Source organism: Equus caballus, chromosome 11 (genome assembly GCF_041296265.1).
Source record: "Equus caballus isolate H_3958 breed thoroughbred chromosome 11, TB-T2T, whole genome shotgun sequence".
Classification (NCBI taxonomy): domain Eukaryota; kingdom Metazoa; phylum Chordata; class Mammalia; order Perissodactyla; family Equidae; genus Equus; species Equus caballus.
The window spans coordinates 16,794,995-16,815,009 of record NC_091694.1 but is presented as its reverse complement, the minus strand read 5'-3'; the positions used below and the strand labels follow the sequence as shown (position 1 = coordinate 16,815,009).

Sequence of the window (20,015 nt, the reverse complement as noted above, 5' to 3'; positions counted from 1 at the left end):
AAGAGGAAAAGTGACAATGGACACCTCATAAATACAAAAGATTATAAGAGAATACTACAAAAAGCTATATGCCAACAAATTGGATAATCTAGAAGAAATGGATTAATTCTTAGAATCATACAACCTACCAAAACTGAACCAAGAATAAATAGAGAATTTGAATACACCAGTCACCAGCAAGGAGATCAAAACAATAATCAAAAACCTCCCCAAAAATAAAAGCCGAGGACCAGAGAGCTTCCCTGGTGAATTCTACCAAACATTCAAAGAAGACTTAATACCTATCCTTCTCAAGTTCTTCCAAAAAATTGAAGAGGGGAAGATCCCTAACTCATTCTACAAGGCCAATATTACCCTGATACCAAAACCAGACAAGGACAACACAAAAAAAGAAAATTACAGACCAATGTCACAGATGAACATTGATGCAAAAATCCTCAACAAAATAATAGAAAATTGTATACAACAATACATTTAAAAAATCATACACCATGATCAAGTGGGATTTATTCCAGGAATGCAGGGATGGTTCAGTATCCACAAATCAATCAACATGGTATACTACATTAACAATATGAAGAGTAAAAATCACATGATCATCTCAATAGATGTAGAGAAAGCATTTGACAAGATGCAGCATCCATTTATGAAAAAACTCTGAATAGAATGGGTATAGAAGGAAAGTACCTCAACATAATAAAGCTGTATTTGACAAACCTACAGCTAATATCATTCTCATTGGAGAAAAACTGAAAGCCATCCCTCTAAGAACAGGAACCAGACAAGGATACCCACTTCTACCATTCTTATTTACCAGAGTATTGGAAGTCTTAGCCAGAGCAATTAGGCAAGAAAAAGAAATAAAAGGGAACCAAACTGGAAAGGAAGAAGTGAAACTGTCACAATTTGCAGATGGCATGATTTTATATATAGAAAACCCTAAAGAATCCACTAAAAAACTTTTAGAAATAATAAATGAATATGGTCATGTTGCAGGATACAAGATCAACATACAAAAATCAGTTGCATTTCTATGCACTAACAACAAAGTAGCAGAAAGAGAAATTAAGAATGCAATCCCATTTACAAATGCAACAAAAAGAATAAAATATATAGGAATAAACTTAATCAAAGAGGTGAAAGATCTGCACACTGAAAACTATAAAACATTGTTGAAAGAAATTGAAGAAGACACCGAAATGGAAAGATATTCCATGCTCTTGGATTAGAAGAATTAACATAATTAAAATAGCCATACTTCCTAAAGCAATCTACAGATTCAATGCAATCCCTATCAAAGTTCCAACAACATTTTTCACAGATATAGGACAAAGAGTCCTAAAATTTATATGTAACAGGAAAAGACCCTGAATAGCCAAAGGAATCCTGAGAAAAAAGAACAAAGCTGGAGGTATCACACTCCCTGATTTCAAAATATACTACAAAGCTATAGTAGCCAAAACAGCATGGTACTGGCACAAAAACAGACACAGAGATCAATGGAACAGAATTGAGATCCCAGAAATAAACCCACACAACTATGGACGGCTAATTTTCGACAAGGGAGCCCAGAACATACAATGGAGCAAGGAAAGTCTGTTCAATAAATGGTGTTGGGAAAACTGGACAGCCACATGCAAAAGAATGAAACCAGACCACTATGTTACACCATACACAAAAATTAACTCAAAATAGAGTAAAGCCTTGAATGTAGGACCTGGAACCATTGAACTTCTAGAAGAAAACATAGGCAGTACACTCTTTGACATCAGTCTTAGCAGCATATTTTCAAGTACCATGTCTGACTGGGCAAAAGAAACAATAAAAAAATAAACAAACAGGACTACATCAAACTAAAAAGCTTCCGCACAGGAAAGGAAACCATCAACAAAATGAAAAGACAACCTAACAACTTGGAGAAGATATTTGCAAACCATGTATCTGATAAGGGGTTAATATCCAAAATATATAAAGAACCCATACATCTCAGCAACAAAAAAAAGTAGCAACCCATTAAAAAATTGGCAAAAGATCTGAGCAGACGTTTCTCCAAAGAAGATATACAGATGGCCAACAGGCCTATGAAAAGATGTTCAACATCAACAGGGAAATGCAAATCAAAACCGCAATGAGATATCGCCTCACTCCATCAGAATGGCTATAATTAACAAGACAGGAAACAATAAGTTGGAGAGGATGTAGAGAGAAAGGAACCCTCATACACTGCTGGTGGGAGTGCAAACTGATGCACCCGCTATGGGAAACAGTATGGAGAGTCCTCGAAAAATTAAAATAGATCTACCATATGATCCAGCTATTCCACTGCTGGGTATTTATCCAGAAAACAGGAAAACACAAATGTGTAAAGATATATGCACCTCTATGTTCATCGCAGCATTATTCACAGTAGCCAAGACTTGGAAGCAACCTAGGTGCCCATCAAGGGACAAATGGATAAAGAAGATGTGGTATATATACACAATGGACTACTACTCAGCCATAAGAAATGATGAAATCCAGCCATTTGTGACAACATGAACGGACCTTGAGAGTATTATGTTAAGTGAAATAAGTCAGCGGGAGAAAGTCAAATACCATATGATCTCACTACGTAGAAGATAAAAACAACAAACAAACACATAGAAACAGAGACTAGATTTGTGGTTACCATAGGGCAAGCAGGGAGGGAGGAGGGTGAAAGGGGTGATTAGGCACATGTGTGTAGTGATGGATTGTAATTAGCCTTTGGGTAGTGAACATGTTATAACCTACACAGAAATTGAAATATATAATCATGCACACCTAAAATTTATATAATGTTATAAACCACTGTTACTGCAATAAAAAAACAATTTTAAAAAAAGAAAAAAATTTATCAAATCAATATCTTGTTTGCCCTAAACTTATTCACGCTATATGTCAATTATATCTCAATTTTTTAAAATTGAGGAAAATAAATGTAGAAAAAGCCAATTCTGAATAAAATATCCTGTCCTTACCATTGAATTCTTAATTTGGGAGTGATGCTCTCTTTGAGGTACTTCTATTATGAATAAACAGGTTTAAATGTTGGAACCAACATCTAAAACATGTCTAAATCTAAAGATAAGAAAAGGTGATAGTCAGAAGAGTTGTAGAAAAGAAGGAAGGTACACTTTAGAAAAAAAGAAAAGAAAAAGATTTATGTTTCAACATATTAGAGTTGCACTAATAGTACATCAGATGCCAGGGAATGAATAGTTAACCTTGAGAATCCTATTCATTTCTTTTTTTTTTTTTTTAAAGAGTGGCACCTGGGCTAACAACTGTTGCCAATCTTCCTTTTTTTTTTTTCCTGCTGTATTTCCCAAACCCCCCCGGTACATAGTTGTATATCTTAGTTGCAGGTAGGTCCTTCTAGTTGTGGGATGTGGGACGCCACCTCAACGTGGCCTGACGAGCGGTGCCATGTCCGCGCCCAGGATGTGAACCCTGGGCCGCCACAGCGGAGCACGCAAACTTAACCACTCGGCCACGGAGCCGGCCCCCTTATTCATTTCTTTGTTCCCTTCTTCTTTGGATTATAACTAATAAACCTTTATAAGAATTTACAAATAACTAAATATTACTGTCTTTCTGGATTTCCACTTCTTGGTGAATTAAATTGACTCTTATCTTACAGATCATAAGATGGTGTATAAAAATAGGTTGATGGATGGAGTGAAGACCTACAGAGGTGAGTGAGAAGCATGCCAAGGAAGAGAAAACAGATCTTCAAGCTGTTGCATTTACTTTTCTAACATCTCTCTTAGTTCTCAATGATTAGATTGATAATCGTGTTACTCTGGCTTTTTTATGAGCTCTCATTCTTAGTTGTACACCATCACATTTGGGGAAATAGCCTACACTATTTTGTCACTGTGGCAAATCTCAAGTCTTACTTAATGGTAAGAAATTTGTGCATTGGTTGTCTTGTTGCAATAATTCAGTAGTCTTGCCTGTTCTCTTCTGGGTAAACTCATCCTAGAAACTGTTCTAACAGTGTTTCCTGGAACATTGACAAGGAGAATTTTTCTATTCCTAATCCTCAGCTAGTTCTTTTGATCACTTCAAAAACTTCATCATGCCATTGCTTTTTACTTCCTGTTTGTGTTGGTTGGTTGATATCACCAAGGATTTTTTTCCCTCTTTGGCATAAATACATATTTCTTTTATTCTTATCCCTTGTTTTCTTAAGGAGGAAAGGTTAATGTCAATAAAATAGATGATGCTCTTGAAAACATGGGATTCCCTCTTGAAGAGGACGAAGTCGATGAACTGTGCAGTCGCCTGCCGATTGATAGTGAGTATTTCAAGTACACATTGACCTTTAAGAAAATTCTTGTTTCTCAGTGAGAACATCTCAAGTATGGTTGTTAATATCATGGAAGAAGCCAAAAGTCTATAGAGACTCACTCCTAAAGAATGGAGATATATTGTCTCTTAATATTAACCTCAGATAAAATATCAATAATTGCTTATATTGCTGCTTGCAGAGTTCCTATGCGAGAAAATACCAAATGAGATGATGGTCAGTGTTGGGATCAAGTAAATAAATTATAAAATAAAGCAAAAATACATTTGAGGGGTGGGAAGAGAAAATTATGAGAGAATTCAGAGAATAACAAATAGAAGGGGAAAAAAGAAAGTGCTGGAAACTGTTAAATGTTATTTGTACTACTGTAAAATATATGTAACATATACCTAACAATTACACTTAGTAAATTCACAAATGTCAAGATTTAGATTGCATAGAAATTACCCACACCATCAAGATTATGATCAATTAGGTCTAGGGTAGAGCCCATGAATCTTCATTTTAAATAAGCAACCCCCACCACAGTTAATTTGGTTAAAAGAGCTTACCTTTACAATATAGAGAAATATATATATTAATATACTTATCTGGAATTAATAGCTTTTTGCATGACTTTTAGCAACAGTATCTGATCAAAGCACTCTATTTAGCTCTTAGTATCTTAAGCATCTTAACTTCTTTAGCATCCTGAGAGGATTCTGTAGATTGATTAATAGTTTTATAAGCACCCCAGAAGTACTGGCTTACCTAAGTGTATCTAATATGGTCCAATCATTCTTGAAATCAAGATTTTCTGCTTGCCAAATAGATAGTCTCCTATTTCTTGTCCCCTCTAATCCTTTTTTCACAACTCTGTGTGTAAAACATGAGCTAAACAAAACAATGTAAAGCTCCTGTTGGAGTTGGAATATGGCCCCACCCTAAATTATCTAGAGGACAGTCTAACTGAATGTCTCAAAATAAATATTACAGCCTATGTTCTGTGAAGGTTACCAAGAGCTGAGTTTTAAAAATACAACCAAAGAAACAAAGACACAACAATAAACCAAAGGGATCCAAAGAACAGAAAGTAAAAATACTTTAAATAAATTTATATGCTTTAATGCAATGCTCTATAAAACGTAGTAACTATAGTCAATAACACTGTATTGTATAACTGAAATTTACTAAGAGAGTAGAACTTAAATGTTCTCAAGAGAAAGATACATATGTGAGATAATAGTTGTGTTCATTAACTAGATGGGGGAATCCTTTCACAATGTATACATATATTAAATCACCATGATGTGCACTTTAAATATCTTGCAATTTTATTTGTCAATTATACCTCAATAAAGCTGAAATAAGAAACAAACAAAAAATGAAAATTATTTCTCTTCTTTTTCTTCTCTTCCATTCTAACAAGTGAAGAACACAGAAAGGAAAAGTTGAATGTATAGAATAAATGTATTTATCATATTTAGATTGTTTTTCTTTTTTCAAACTTATGTTTATATAGTGTGAAAATTAAAATATCTAATTAGAAAAAAAAAAACTCTAGGCAACTGCTAAATCCTTACACTTTACTTCACAGTTTAAGAATTTTATGTAATTGGGACCTGTATTAGTCTGCTCAGGATCTTATCTCCAATTACAGTCACACTGGGGGTTTGGGCTTCAACATATGAATTTGAGGGAACACAAGCCCATAACAAGACTCTATCTGAATTTTGTCTTGTCTTGTAGATGAGAGAAGAGTTAAACTGGACAAACTTCTGGATGAACTACATGAACTGCTAGGTGAGTGAGAAGAAATGATGAGAAGGCATAAGAAAAATAATCTATTAATACTTAATAAACTAAATGTTATTCATTATTACAATCAGTTGTTACTTACAACTTATTTAAAAGGCCACAGTGTAAAGCCTAAATAACAATGCCTCTATTCTTTGGAGTTTTTCAATAATAGAATTTCTTTTTCTACTGTTCTAATAGCAAAATGGCAGGGCAAATTACACATACAGGTAATATGACCATTGTGAACAAGCTCATAATTCAGGCAAAAATAAAACAGCAGAGCAAATATTACTTGCTGGCAGAATCGTTTGTACCTGCAAATTTAGTGGACTGTTGCAGAAACACTAGCTTTCTGTGTGCTGTGTTTGTTCTTTGTTCCCGACATCGAAGAACTCCCTTTTACCAGAAAGAAATTCTATTTCTGAATCCTTCTTCTGATTCTATGTAATTAGACAACATTAAATGTTTCCATTACTTTATATCCTATATTTGAGAATAATGATACACAAACATGGTTGATTTTATTACTACTACTACTACTACTACTACTACTACTATTATTTGAAGTTTGAAATTTCACCTTTTACCATTATTTTCTTTTTTAAGGGGATGAAATTAACTATGATGACCTGGAAAATATTCTGAAAAACATAGGGTTAAGACTCCAACTGAAAGAAAACTCTGTATTGATGAAAAGTTTGCCAATTGATGGTAAGCATTTAATTTACCAATGAGATATTCATTCATCCAATAAAACTTAATTGGTTGCCATTAGGTACTAGACATTATACTAGGCTCTGAGTCACAAAGATGAATAAGACAAAGTCCAGGTCCTAAAAGTACTCAGTGTAGAGAGGGACAGCACATTCCAAAACAAAAACAAAAACAAATGCTATGCACTGTGATGCATGCTATAATATTAATAAATATGTACTTCTCTAAAAGCGCAAAGGAGACATTGACTATTCCTGGACTCTAAGGCTTCACAGAATGGATATTATTTCCAATGGACCTGAAAGTTTTGACAGTAGGAAGTGGCAAAAACTAAAAATAAAAGCACTGAAAAAGGCAAAGAGACATACCTGACCATGGCAAGTTTGGGGAATCATTTATAATCTCATGATAATAAAGTATAGAGTACACTGTGATATTCACATTATGTCGGGAAATCCTTTATTAATTTCACCTGATCTAATCAATAATTCAGATATAATCCATCTGTGAAATTAGGATAATAATGCTTATCTACAATGATGATGGTGAAGATAAACAAAATGATGACTGTGAAGATATGAAAATGTTTTTAAAATATTTAAAAGATAAAATAATTAGTTATTAGATTTTTCATTTTAAAAATCTAATTATGTTTATTAAATAATTTCTATATTTAAGGCATTTTTCTATATTCAGGCGATATGAAGATACATGTCAGAATCTTATAGCTCAAAATAAAACAGTCCTTGAACTTAAAAAGTTCATAATCTAGTTGAGTAGATAAAATAGAGCTATATATCTTGAGCTTCTGGATAAATATTACAAACTAAATATTTGCATTTATCTTTGCCACTTTCTAAAATACTGAAAGGATGTAAAAGAAATTAAAAGGCATAATCCACAAAGACTAAGAGAACATTATAGCAGATGAGGTGTCAATTAAATTTTGAAAAACAGAAAGTGAATGAAAGATCATAAAAGGTGAAAACTGAGTCAGAGAGGAGAAGCAAACAAGAAGAAAGCCACTCCATGTCACAAAACTGTAAAAGGCTCAGGAAGTGGAGACACTAGTTACCTGTAAAGTCAGGAGTATGGGATATGGCTGAAAATAGAAGAATTGATAGAAAGTCTTTTAAAAGAGCAATTTGATCTAAGCAAAAGGTGAAAAGATCAAATTGCTCACTCCACAGCCAAGTAAGTATCCCTTATCCATGCAGCATAGAGACTTTCTCTCTGGAGAGATTAAACTAGAGAGACTCTGGGCTATCAGACTCAGCCAAGGCTGGGAGTGAATCCACTACTGAAGCAGGGAGATTAACTGAAAGTTGACACGTTGCATGGTGAGATCTCCCAAGTCATCTTCTCCCACTGGCCTGCCTAAATGCTGGCAGTGAATTCTAATATCCTTCCTTCAGATACTGACATCTGCAACCTGAAAAAAAAAAAAGGACAGAGAGATGCTGATATTTGTGCTACTGCAAAAGAAAACCTCAGTCTTAAACATAAATAACCAAAAACCATATGACTTATGAGAAAGGTCTCTTACATGAAAGACAGAAGTAAGAACTAGTGAAAAAGAGGGAAGTTGGAGGAAATAGTCAAAGGAGAAAGCAGGAAAATAATTCAAAACAATTTTAACTAATATCCTCATAAAGATGAGCAGGGCCATGGTTATGAAACAAAATAAAGAGGCTATGCAACAAGATAGAAGGCACTATGAAAAAAAACACTTAGAAAACAGAAAAAAGCTCCTTAGGGAAAAAAAAAGCAGTAGAAATGTAGAAATTCAATAAAAGGGCTGGAAGATTAATTTGAATATTAGAAGAAAAATACAAAACAGGTAGAAAATAGGAGAGAAAAGATAAGAAAATCAATCCTAAAAATCCAAGAACTGAATAATAGAAGAATTCTAAAAAGAGAACACAAAGAAAATAGAAGACAAAACTATAAAATAAATCATATAAGAAACATCTCCAGATCTGAAAGAATGTGACTCTACATTGAAAGGGCTCACAAAGTACCTACCACGAGGAATGGAAAAAGACCCACACCAGAGTATGTTGTGAAATATCAGAACACCAGAAATAGATTTTAAAAGTTTCCAAAGAGAAAGAAGCAGGTCACATAGAAAGTGAATGGATAAAGATGTGATATATATGTATACAATGGAATATTATTCAGGCATAAAATAGAAAGAAATCCCTCTATTTGCAACAACATCAATGAACCTTGAGGGCATTATGCTAGGTGAAATAAGTCAGACAAAGACAAATACTGTGTAGTCTAACTTATATGTGAAATCTAAAAACACTGAACTCATAGACACAAAAAGTATGTTGGTGGTTGCCAGGGGCTGGGGGTGAGGGAAATGAGGAGATATTGGTCAAAGGGTAGAAACTTCCAGTTATAAGAGGAATAAGTTGTGGGGATGTAATGTATAGCATGGTGACTACGGTTAACAGTACTGTATTGTATAATTGAAATTTGCTGAGAGATCTTATATTTTCTCACCATAATGTCAACAAAAATAATCCATAACCAATCTATAAATGAAAATTTGGGTGAGTTTATTCTGAGCTAAAATGTGAGGACCATGACCTGGGGCCTTTCTTCCCGGAGCAAGAAAGGGCACCAAAGAAGTGGGGTTTACAGAGTGGTTATATCCCCCAAAGAGGATGTTTCAGGGGCTGGCTCCGTGGCCGAGTGGTTAAGTTCGCGCGCTCCGCTGCAGGCGGCCCAGTGTTTCGTCGGTTCGAATCCTGGGCGCGGACATGGCACTGCTCGTCAGACCACGCTGAGGCAGCGTCCCACATGCTACAACTAGAGGAACCCACAACGAAGAATACACAACTATGTACCGGGGGGCTTTGGGGAGAAAAAGGGAAAAAAAAATAAAATAAAAATCTTTAAAAAAAAAAAAAAAAAGAGGATGTTTCACATATGATTGAAATGTCCCTTTTACTGTAGTCACAAGACTGCTCTGTGGGCACAGCGATTGATGGATACAGCAGGTAGTAGGTCTGCTGTCTCCGTGGACACAGTAGGGTGGCAGGTCTGTTGTCTCAAGCTGGGTGGTCACAGGTGAGCTGGGTGGTCAAAGTTGAGTGCAGCAATCAGTTCCCAGCCTGGGGAGAGATGTTTATCCTTAAGGAAATGCCAGTGTGGGGGGACTTTGCACCATTATCTTAAGGGCATTTGTTCTTGCCATAGGAAATGTTTAAAGCAGATCTACAATGCATGCTCGATGGCCATGTCAGGCCCTTTTGGAAAAACAAAGTCAGGCCAAATTAGGTTTACACCAAATGGCTTCCTCCTATACTCCACTATATCCTATTGCTTGCCATTTCGATTTGTCATTTCCCCCTTTTGATCTCTAATCTTTTGATAGAAAGCATTCATGATCAAAATATTGTCCCTCGGCGCCAGGGTGGTTGCTGCCTGCCCTGGGTCCATCATGTCCCTCGGTGCTAGGCTTTTATCTCATTTATTTGCCTAGTCGTCCACGTTGGGGGGAAATAGTGGACAAGCATAGAGTTATATATATATTAACAGAGGAAGCATTTCATATGTCATGTAATTTCCAATTAATTTTAGATTGTTGCACAAACATTGTATATGTGCTTTTCTATGACACTTCACATTTACATTGTATATGATTATAGAACAAGTACAGTAACAATAATAACTCAGCATTTTTAAAAGGATTGGTCTGAAATGAATTCTTAGTCATAGTCCCTATCAGAAAAGGAAATTTGTCCAGGGTTATAAGAAGATCAACCATCTCAAGCCGTCAAGCAATAATTACTTTAGTTTGTATGCTACTCTTACAACACTGAGTAAAGAAAACAACAATTAGTTTGAATATTATGACTAGTACAAGAATTCCAAGAAGTAGTAGAAATAGGAATTCCAATCCGGATCGGAAAAGGGAACTGATACCGGAAGGGAGCTAATCAAACAATTTAAGACTGGGTGTCAGATTGCATAAGGCATCCACTTGCTTCTTCATGTATTTTAGCAGAGATGACACATTGGAAGATTCATCACGTATAAAAGCACAGCATCCAGTCTGAATGATTGTATATGTACCACCTTGGGATGCAATAAGAACATCCAAAGCCATCCTGTTTTGAAGGACAGCCCTTCTCATTAAAGACATTTCAGTATTTAAATAAGGGTATTCCTGCTTGACTATCATTAAGGGCTTCTTGAGTAAATTTAGTCAGAGATTCCATATGTAATAATGCCATCTTTTAGCTCCAAGGAAGGAGCAAATATAGTTGAAAATATAGGCATACCAGTGGAATTCTGAACAAGCCCATCTGGCCTTAACGAGAGGGAGATTGGCAACAGGTTTTAACTCAGCCTGACTCCTTCCCTGCTTTTAAAGGAAACTCAGGGTGCAGTGTCTTAGCCATCCAGGCCGTAGCCAAGTCCAAAGACTTGTTCCACATAACCATTGAGTTCCATTAGGAGTCACTCAATAAATTCCTGGCCTTCGAGACCAGTCTGTTCCATATTAATCCCTTTCTTTAAGTATAATAATATTCCAAACAAATTATAAAATAGGTATACAGTTTAAGCATGACAAATGTTTAAATGAGGACATATAATGTTGGGAATACAGGCCTGGTCAGGAGTCTTGGGACAGCTGTCTACAACAGATGCCGTCTTCTTCTCCTCCTGGTGTGGTCCTTTCCAACAGGGCTGCAAAGAGTCCTATTTGATGTCTCTTTTAATAAATAAATTCTTCAGGTTACAGTCCATAATCCTCAAGTTCTGGGAATTCTCTGTGAAAGAATCAGCTACCAATCTTTCATTTCTTTTAAGCACATCAATAAGACCATGACAACAATGTAACATATCCCTTAAGCAAAGCTGGTTCATATATTTCTTCATCTAATTGCACAGACTGTTTTATTATTTCAAAAGGAGACAGCCGATGTTTACAAAAAGTGTAGATCTAAGATTAAGGAGCACTAGCACAAGAGCTTTTGGCTGTGAAAGAGTAAATGCTTCTGAAACCTTGCCAATTAAGTTTTGGTTGTGCGGTTAGGTCTTTTACCAATCCTGAGGATCGAGGATGGTAAGCACAGTGGAAATGCTGCGATATTTCCCAAATATTACAAATAAATTTGAGTTCCCAGTCGCTGTGTAACTCAGGAAGAATTCCTCAAACAGGAATTTATTCTTTTCAATAATAATTTACCTAAAGCCATCGCTCTTCTGCAAGGAAAAAGCCTCAAAATAATGTGAGAACATACAGATCATTACAAGACATTTTCATTCTTGAGATGGTGGCATTTGGACAAAGTCCAATTGTCATACGTCAAAGGGTCCCTTAGGAAGGGAAAGTGGCCTAGTGAGTCATGAAGTGGCTTCTCTGGATTATACTTTGGGCATATAGCACAACAAGTAGAGGCTATATGAGCCACTGGGAGAAAGTTGTCAAAAGTATTGTTTTTCCCTTTTGTTGCAACCCTATATATTATTTTTCTGCTTCTGTGGCAATTTCTTAAGCCTGTAGAAGGAAATCTTTTTACTGAGTTAGCAGAGTTAACAAAGTAGCAGGCATTCTTGAGGCTGGACAGCACATCCAGCTTGATAACATCCTTGTCATTTAAGTAAGACTCATTTGTAAACCAAATTAAACAATAGAATGCAGTCGTGGTCTTCTCTCCCTTGTGATGTTGGAAGCAGGTAGCAAGGTTAATGGTTGGAGCAAATTATAAACTAGTTCCTGAGTCCAGGGGGCAGGCAGTCAAGAAGACTTCTAGATGTCAGAGTCAAAGCATCTTTTGCAGCTTGAAATGTCTCTGATGATGTCATCAGGCATTCAGGTATCTTTCTGAGTGGCTTACAGCTTACACAGCAACAGACAGGAATCTCAAATTTCTATCAAGTCGTTCAGCTTCAGTTTACAAGGCTTCAAGAAAAAGAGCAGGTCAATTCTCAATGATTGCAAATGAAAATGAGGTAAAAATTGGAAACATTAGTTTCGAGATTTGTAACCAGGTATTTCAGTAGAAGAATTCAGGATCCAGTCCAGTTCACAGGTAGAAAAAGCCTCAAAGACAATTAACAGAACTAGGATCTAATGTCCACAAATGCACATTATAGTTTTTCACTGAAACATAATTCTTCTCTCTAAAAATCACCCTCATTTTTACCAAAGATAGTCAAATTAAGACTAATTGGTTTGCAATATAAGTTTACTTTCAAGAAACTTGGCCCAATTATTTACATAAGTGCAGCAAGAATAGCAATTGATCATATAGGCTCTTAAATCTGTTTTGCTGGAATTTTGTAAGGAATCTCAGATTGAACCTTAAAGACCTCTCGAGGCCAGGAAAGCCACACCAAGGATTTGTGCCATCAGGCCTTGCCTGCAATACCTTAGATTTGGGTGAATTTCTCTCCTTTCTTGAGATTTCCCAAAATATTTCAGGTTCATTGCACCTGCCAGATAAGCAAGCTTCCTTACTTACCAGGTAAGATTGCTGGAATCTCTCTCTGTAAAGCAAGGTACCAGGCCCATATTTCCAAGTGGCTTTATTTCCAGAAAGTCAACCTTATTCCTCAAAGGCAGTATTGTCATATCTGTGTCTGTATGTTTCTCTCAAATATGACATTCCAGTCAAAGTTTTGGTAAGATAGCAATTGTGTCCTGTTATAAGGAGAACAGATTCTTATTGAACTTATGCAAATAACTATATTGCCATGAAATAACCATGCTCACTCACAAAGAGTTTCCAAATTCTGGAGGGATCAGGTAGGGAGAAAAAGATAAATGTTTCAGTTCTGCTCCTAAAGGTATAATTTCACTAAATTGCTATAAGGCATAGTTAGCATGAGAGAAAAGAGAAAAAGATTTCCTTAAATCTGAGAAAACAAAACAACACATCAAAAACAATATTTCAAACAAAAGTCGTAAAAAAAAATTATAATCATCCTCAGTTCATTCAGTCCTGTATAATCGGTTCTTGATCTTAATCTTCTGTTAGCAGTTTTATGAGGTCATCAGTTTTTCCATTAGATTTCTGTAATTTATTACTCAGTTTAGTTCTACGATCTGAAAGTTTATCAGAAAACTGTAATCCAGAGTAAGTGTCAGAGTCTTTTCCATGAATTCCTCTGAAGATGAGACATATTTGCAAAAGCAAAAAGCATCAGAGTAAAAAACTAACTGTAAACAACAAAAGACTTAAAAATGACAATTGACAGAGAAACTTGGTTACTTCTGTGACGTGCAACACTCCTAGATAATAACTAGAATTATGACTGATAACCAGGACAGATCAGAATTTTAGGAATGCTATATAATTTTCAAAACACTTATATCAATAACATTTACCCACATAATACCACCTAAGAAAGTTTATCATCACTTATTTAACAATGCTTCCCATGTAGTTTAATAGACCAAATAAGTCTAATTAGTTTAGTATTTTCCTCCTTATAGGAAGAGAGAGAGAACAAATTTCTTTGAGAAGTCTCAGGGGCCCTCTGAAAATCCTCAGAGAAATTTTTCTTCTTTCTACCAGGTCAAAAGAAAGCCTTCATTCAGGATTTGAATATTTTTGAGGGAGAAGCTTGTCAAAAATGTCAAAAGTTTTTAAAATACTTGTTCAAATAGGAAACAACTCTCTCTGTGAAACAATGCTCAGGTATCCATTTAAAGCGACAACAGAGACAGTCAAGAGCAAACAACACAGTCAAAAAATTTTAGAAGAGACCTCTTTCTTTCTGAATATAGGAAATTATTTTAACAAAACATAGATTTTCTGTCTTTTAGGTAGAGATAGAGCCGGCCAAAAGTTCAAGAAAATTATCCTTTGAGAGAAAACCAATTTTAATTTCTGTACCAGCTTATTTTTAACGTTGAAACTCATTTATGTAATTGGATTTACTTTAATCTTAGTCAACTTGACCAGGCATAAAACTCCTTTCTGAATTTCTCCTTCACAAACCTTCTACAACTTTCTTGTTACATTCAGAATTTGTCACATGCTTGCTTTCTTCCCTTCTAGTACATTAGGACGAATTTATCTTTCTTAACTGAACAAAAAAAAATACTTCCATTCTTTATATCCTCTTTACTGAAAACATACATTTTAACTTTCCTTGAATACAGAGCTGTTTTCCTTATTAATTTCTAGTAGCTTTAATTATATATGTTAATTAGAACTTTTAACCCTTAACAGACCCTAGTAAACAGTAAAAGGGTAAGCAATTATGAATTGTCTTTTATATCAGCATTCTAAACACTTCATAATTTCTAGAAACATGCTGCTTTACAGTAACAGACCCAAAGACTTTTAGCCCCTCTGCAATAAGAAGCCAAAAATAGATAACTTAGATATGTTTAGCAATAATGTTTGTGTTCTATCCAATCCAAAACTGACCCAGATGCTCAGATTCTTATCATTTAACTTAACTTGGCAAAACTCAAGATTGTTACTGTGGGGACCTGAAATTGGCCACCCCAAGATATGTCTCTTTGGCATCAGGATTGTTTGAGGCTGATTGCTTTTGATAAACTGGGACAGGGAAGGAGGCTCTGAGGAATGGAACTTGCCCTTTGTTAGGACACCTTTACATTTGTAAGGTAAATCTCTATCTGTAAAAGGTGCCTCCCTCTCTGTACCAGGAAGAAGAAAGGCGATGACCTTCTCTCTAGAAACTCTTAATCAATACTAAAGGCAGGGACTTAAAATCTGCATTTTATTGTGCTAGTCTGGTAACCTCCTGTAACTAACTTCCCTCTCCCTCCCAACGCTGGCATTTCTTTAAGGATTAAGCATCTTTCCTTAGGCTAGGAACTGATTGCTGCGCTCACCTGTGACCGCCCAGCTCCAGACAATCAACTTGCCTCCTGCTACGCCCACCGAGATAGCAGACCACTGCCTGCTGTGTCCATCAAGCACTGTGCCGACAGGGCAATCTTGTGACTATTGTGGGAGGGACAGTTCAATCACGTGTGAAACACCCTGTTTGGGGGTATATAACCACTATGTGCACCCCACTTCTTGGGTGCCCTTTCTTCCTTCGGGAAGAAAGGCCCCGGGCCATGGTTCCTCATAAAGCTTTGTTTAATTTTCTCTTGCTATTCTATCTCATGTGAATTTAATTCGTTCTCCAGCCAGACGAACCCCCATTTGGGGAGAGGAAATGTCCTCCTCCCCTACATTACCAAAAAGAATTTGGAAGCTGTTTTTTCCCCAAGTATACAGACCATAAAACAGTTATTGTACCCGCTTTTATCTATTTAAATCATTTCCAACAATTATGTTCAGATTACCCACGAAAACCTCATGAGACATTAGACAAAACTGGTCATCATTTAAAGCTATTATTTTGCTGATGAATTTCTAGCAGACAACGTGAATTTACTTGACTAGTAAACCCAGGCTGCATACCTGCATCATATGCAAATACTGACAACTCTGACAAGACTATTTTCAATCAAACCAACAAACTTAAACAAGCTTTCATTTACCAAAAGTTAATTCACATCACGTTAACTTGAAAGACATTGGATTAATTTCTACTACATTTAGAATTTATGTAAGTGCTTACTTTAAGCCAATTAAACAGAGCTCTTAATTTTTTCTTCTTTTTTTCTGTCTTAGGAATTAGTGATGGGCTAGGTAGTAGTTCCTGGAGAGGGGAGATGATAATCCTTTTTGAGATAAAGGAACTGGGTGGTATCTGAATTGCCTCTAGAGCTGTATTTTCAGTCTTGCAAGGATTTTCTAAGGACAGTTGCTCTTGATTTCCCAGAAACTGGATTGTAACTTGAGTGACATTCTAGGTTGATCTACCTGTCCAACTACATCATAAAGGCATAGAGAAACCCCTCAAGTTTTCTCCCGGCTGGAGTTTCTGGGGCATAACCCATCCAATTGAAAGTGTTTCTAATTAGTTAAAATGTACCTGAGCATTGAGTCTCTGGGGATGCTTAGGGTGTTCCCCATGGTGGTAAAGCCAGTGTCCGACTGACAGTGGACTGGAAAAGGGTGCAGAGCCCAATTGCGGGTGTCAACATAGTTATAAGATTTAGTCAAGTCCCACTTAGCCGGGGCACTTTGTCCCTGAATCAGAACAAGGTGAGGCAGGGAAGCAGGAGGCAAAGGCCTGGACCTGGCTGGAGGCCGGGGCTCCCAGTGCCAGGGTTGAGAGTTAAGTCCCTGGCAAAATGTTCTCAAGTTTTCAATTTTACAGAAGGTCCAGGTTCTGGTCAGGTCCAGCCTGAACTTAACCTCGACTTGGTGACAACAGAGGAGATGATGAACGAAACAGGCAAAGAAAGGAAAAGAAGAGATCAGACCTCACCCTCATGGCCTTTTCCAGAGGGTTATCAAGATAAGAGTCACACAACAGTTCCTGTGCTGGGCACACAACCCCAGCAGGACAGTTCACAGAATAAATCACAGGTCTCCCACCCTCCTAACTGGCTCAGTAGGTGACTAAAATACTCAGTGAGTCAACCGTCAAGAGAGGGCACCCCACTTGGGGTCGCCAGGGTGATCAGGCCCGGAAACCCAAAGTTGGGGATCCCAGGGGTGGAGCCTTTGACTCTTTAAAGATTTCTTTGTTTCCCTGTTGCAAAGCTCAAAAGGAGACGAAAATGACCATTGTAACTTTAAGAGAGATGAAAGAAAAGGAGCCATTACCTTGAAAATCCCCCCATTGGGGTTCCTGTAGCAAGGGATGATGTAAAAAGTTATTAAATGATTTCAGTGCAGATGGGGTCTGGTTATTGTGCGGTCATATAGCTTTAGATATGAATCTGGTCATATAGATCGGCATGTAGGTGAGGATGCCCTGGGCTTCTCTCCCTGGGGCAGCCCTAATTCATATCATAAACTTTAAAGACATTTGGGTAAGTTCTATTCAGAAAAACATTTTGTAAGTGCTTACTTTAAGTCAATGGAATAGAACTCTTTAGAAATTGTACCATCCGGAGGTAAAATATAAAAACTTTTGTAACATATAGACACACACAAACAGACAGTGCAAAGATCTTCCTTAGATTTCTGTTCTCATAGCAGACCGCGGTGGAAAAACTTGTTTTCCCAGTTTTTTTCCTCTTTCTATCTTACTTTCTTTTGGCCTTAGCAATCTGGCTTGGATCCCCCTTTGTTAAGCAACTGCAGTCACAGCATGAAGCCATCTGGAGTCTGGAGGAGAGGCTGCCCATTTGGGAACTGATCAAGCTGTTTTAGAAGCTCGATTTCCTGCTTCTCTTTTAATTTTGTTTTGTTATAAAGTCTGAACAACTTCTAAGGACAGTGTAGTGGCTCAGAAAGCGTGCTGCTTGTGAGTGTTACTCCCTTTGGAGAGGTCGTAAACACTCTGTTACGTGCCTCGGTTTCTCCCTCTGGCTGTCTAAAACACTGCTGTAGGAGGCTCGGAGCGTTGGGTGACCAGCCCTTATGTGCACGTCCCCAGACGAGCCTGTAATTAATTACCGTGAATGAGAGTGGAGTTCCCTATAGGACCACTGCACGTCACGAGGATTGATCCTCTGACACTCCCACTGAGGTCGTTAGTCACCTAAGAACACCTTTTGGTAAAGGCCGGGAGGAGCTAATGTCCCTTTTATTTGGAGCTGAACACGTTCAGTCTCTCATTTCTCTATCAAGTAGTTTGTTCAGACTTTATAAACACTATTCTTTCCAATTTAAAGCCAAATTAAAAACGTCAGCCTTCCCCATTCACTCCCAAGTTCCTCTAGGCTCCTCTGGCCTAGGAACTTCCCTCTAGGCTTTTCTCCACCTAGGAAATGTACCAGTACCTCTCAAACCTCTAGTCTTAAGACCTTACCCAGCTCATATAAACTCTTGGACCGTCAACTTAAAGTAAGGAGATCCAGGTTTCAGGAGAACTCACCAGGGTCACCTGAAGAATGCAGTGATCCAGGGGTTCAATGGGCCCTTATTGGTACCAAATGCCGGTTCGGTGTAGATTCCAGGTGGCGTCCGGTGGGTTTCTCTGAAATCCTGCCGACTACGCCAAGAACTGTTGATGAAAATAATCCATAACCAATCTATAAATGAAAATTTGGGTGAGTTTATTCTGAGCTTAAATCTGAGGATTATAACCCGGGAGAGTCTTTCCACAAAGGAACAGAGCACTCCAAAGAAGTGGGGGTAAACAGGGTGGTTATATACCCTCAAAGAGGATGTTTCACATATGATTGAAATGTCCCTTTTACAATAGTCACGAGGCTGCCTCGTTGGCACAGCGATTGATGGAAACAGCAGATAGGTCTGCTGTTTCCGTGAACCCCGCAGGGTGGCAGGTCTGTTGCCTCGAGCTGGGTGGTCACAGATGAGCACTGCAATCAGTTCCCAGCCTAAGGAAAGATGCTTAATCTTTAAGGAGATGCCCACATTGGGAGGGGGAGGGAAGTGGCACCTTTATCTCAAAATGTCTAAGCAGATATACAATGCATGCTCAATGGCCACAGTCAAGCCCTTTTGGAAAAAACAAAGTCAGGCTGAATTAGGTTTATACCAAATGGCTTCCTCATATACTCCATATATCCTGTTGCTTGCCATTTCAATTTGTCAGCACACTGAGAATATGGGGCCCCAACTGCCCTTGCCTGAGCTCATGAGGCAGTGAGAGGAAAGGCAAGCTGAGAGGACTTCAGACTGCTGACCCCCTCCTCCACTAAGCACTCAGCTGTTGGAGCAGAAGTGTCACTCCGAGAGAAGCTCGCCAATGTCTCCACCCCCTGCTCCAAAGCCCTAGTTTAGAGATTTTTGCCTTGAGGGAGAAGCAGGCCATAAAACACAGAGCTTCTAATCTCTTCCCAAAGGAAATGACTTCATTTGCAACAGAGCTTGAGAAATTCAAGCCTAAGGACATTCTCAAGAACAGTCGAGGTTGTGATGAAAGGCAGTTGGGAGGAGATGCGTGGATTTAATGAAAATACAGTCTAGACTGTAGGCTGCCTAGTTTGTAGGGAGAAACAGGAATAGCACAGCTTGGAGGGGCCCCCCTGAAGTCAAAACAATTATCAAATACTGACCTCAGAAACCATAAGTTCAAAAGAGCCAGAATTTGATTGGAACAATTTATGCACCAGGGCATTGTTGAAAACAGTAAAGCAATCAGGTGGCAATTAGTGGAGTTTAACAGCTGGATGTGGTCAGGGAAAGAGAAGAAGAGAGTCCTA

At 37.5% G+C, this 20,015-nt stretch overlaps 1 protein-coding gene across 2 annotated transcripts in view; it reads left to right on the top strand.

Moving 5' to 3' along the window:
• Window positions 1-20,015, top strand: part of EFCAB3 (EF-hand calcium binding domain 3) — a 498,542-nt gene that overhangs the window by 386,037 nt on the left and 92,490 nt on the right. For both annotated transcript variants that reach the window (XM_070227127.1, XM_070227129.1), the window contains 4 exons: window positions 3,662-3,715; window positions 4,217-4,321; window positions 6,062-6,115; window positions 6,719-6,823. In XM_070227127.1, coding sequence (XP_070083228.1) covers window positions 3,662-3,715; window positions 4,217-4,321; window positions 6,062-6,115; window positions 6,719-6,823 — 318 coding nt within the window. The remainder of the gene's footprint in view (window positions 1-3,661; window positions 3,716-4,216; window positions 4,322-6,061; window positions 6,116-6,718; window positions 6,824-20,015) is intronic.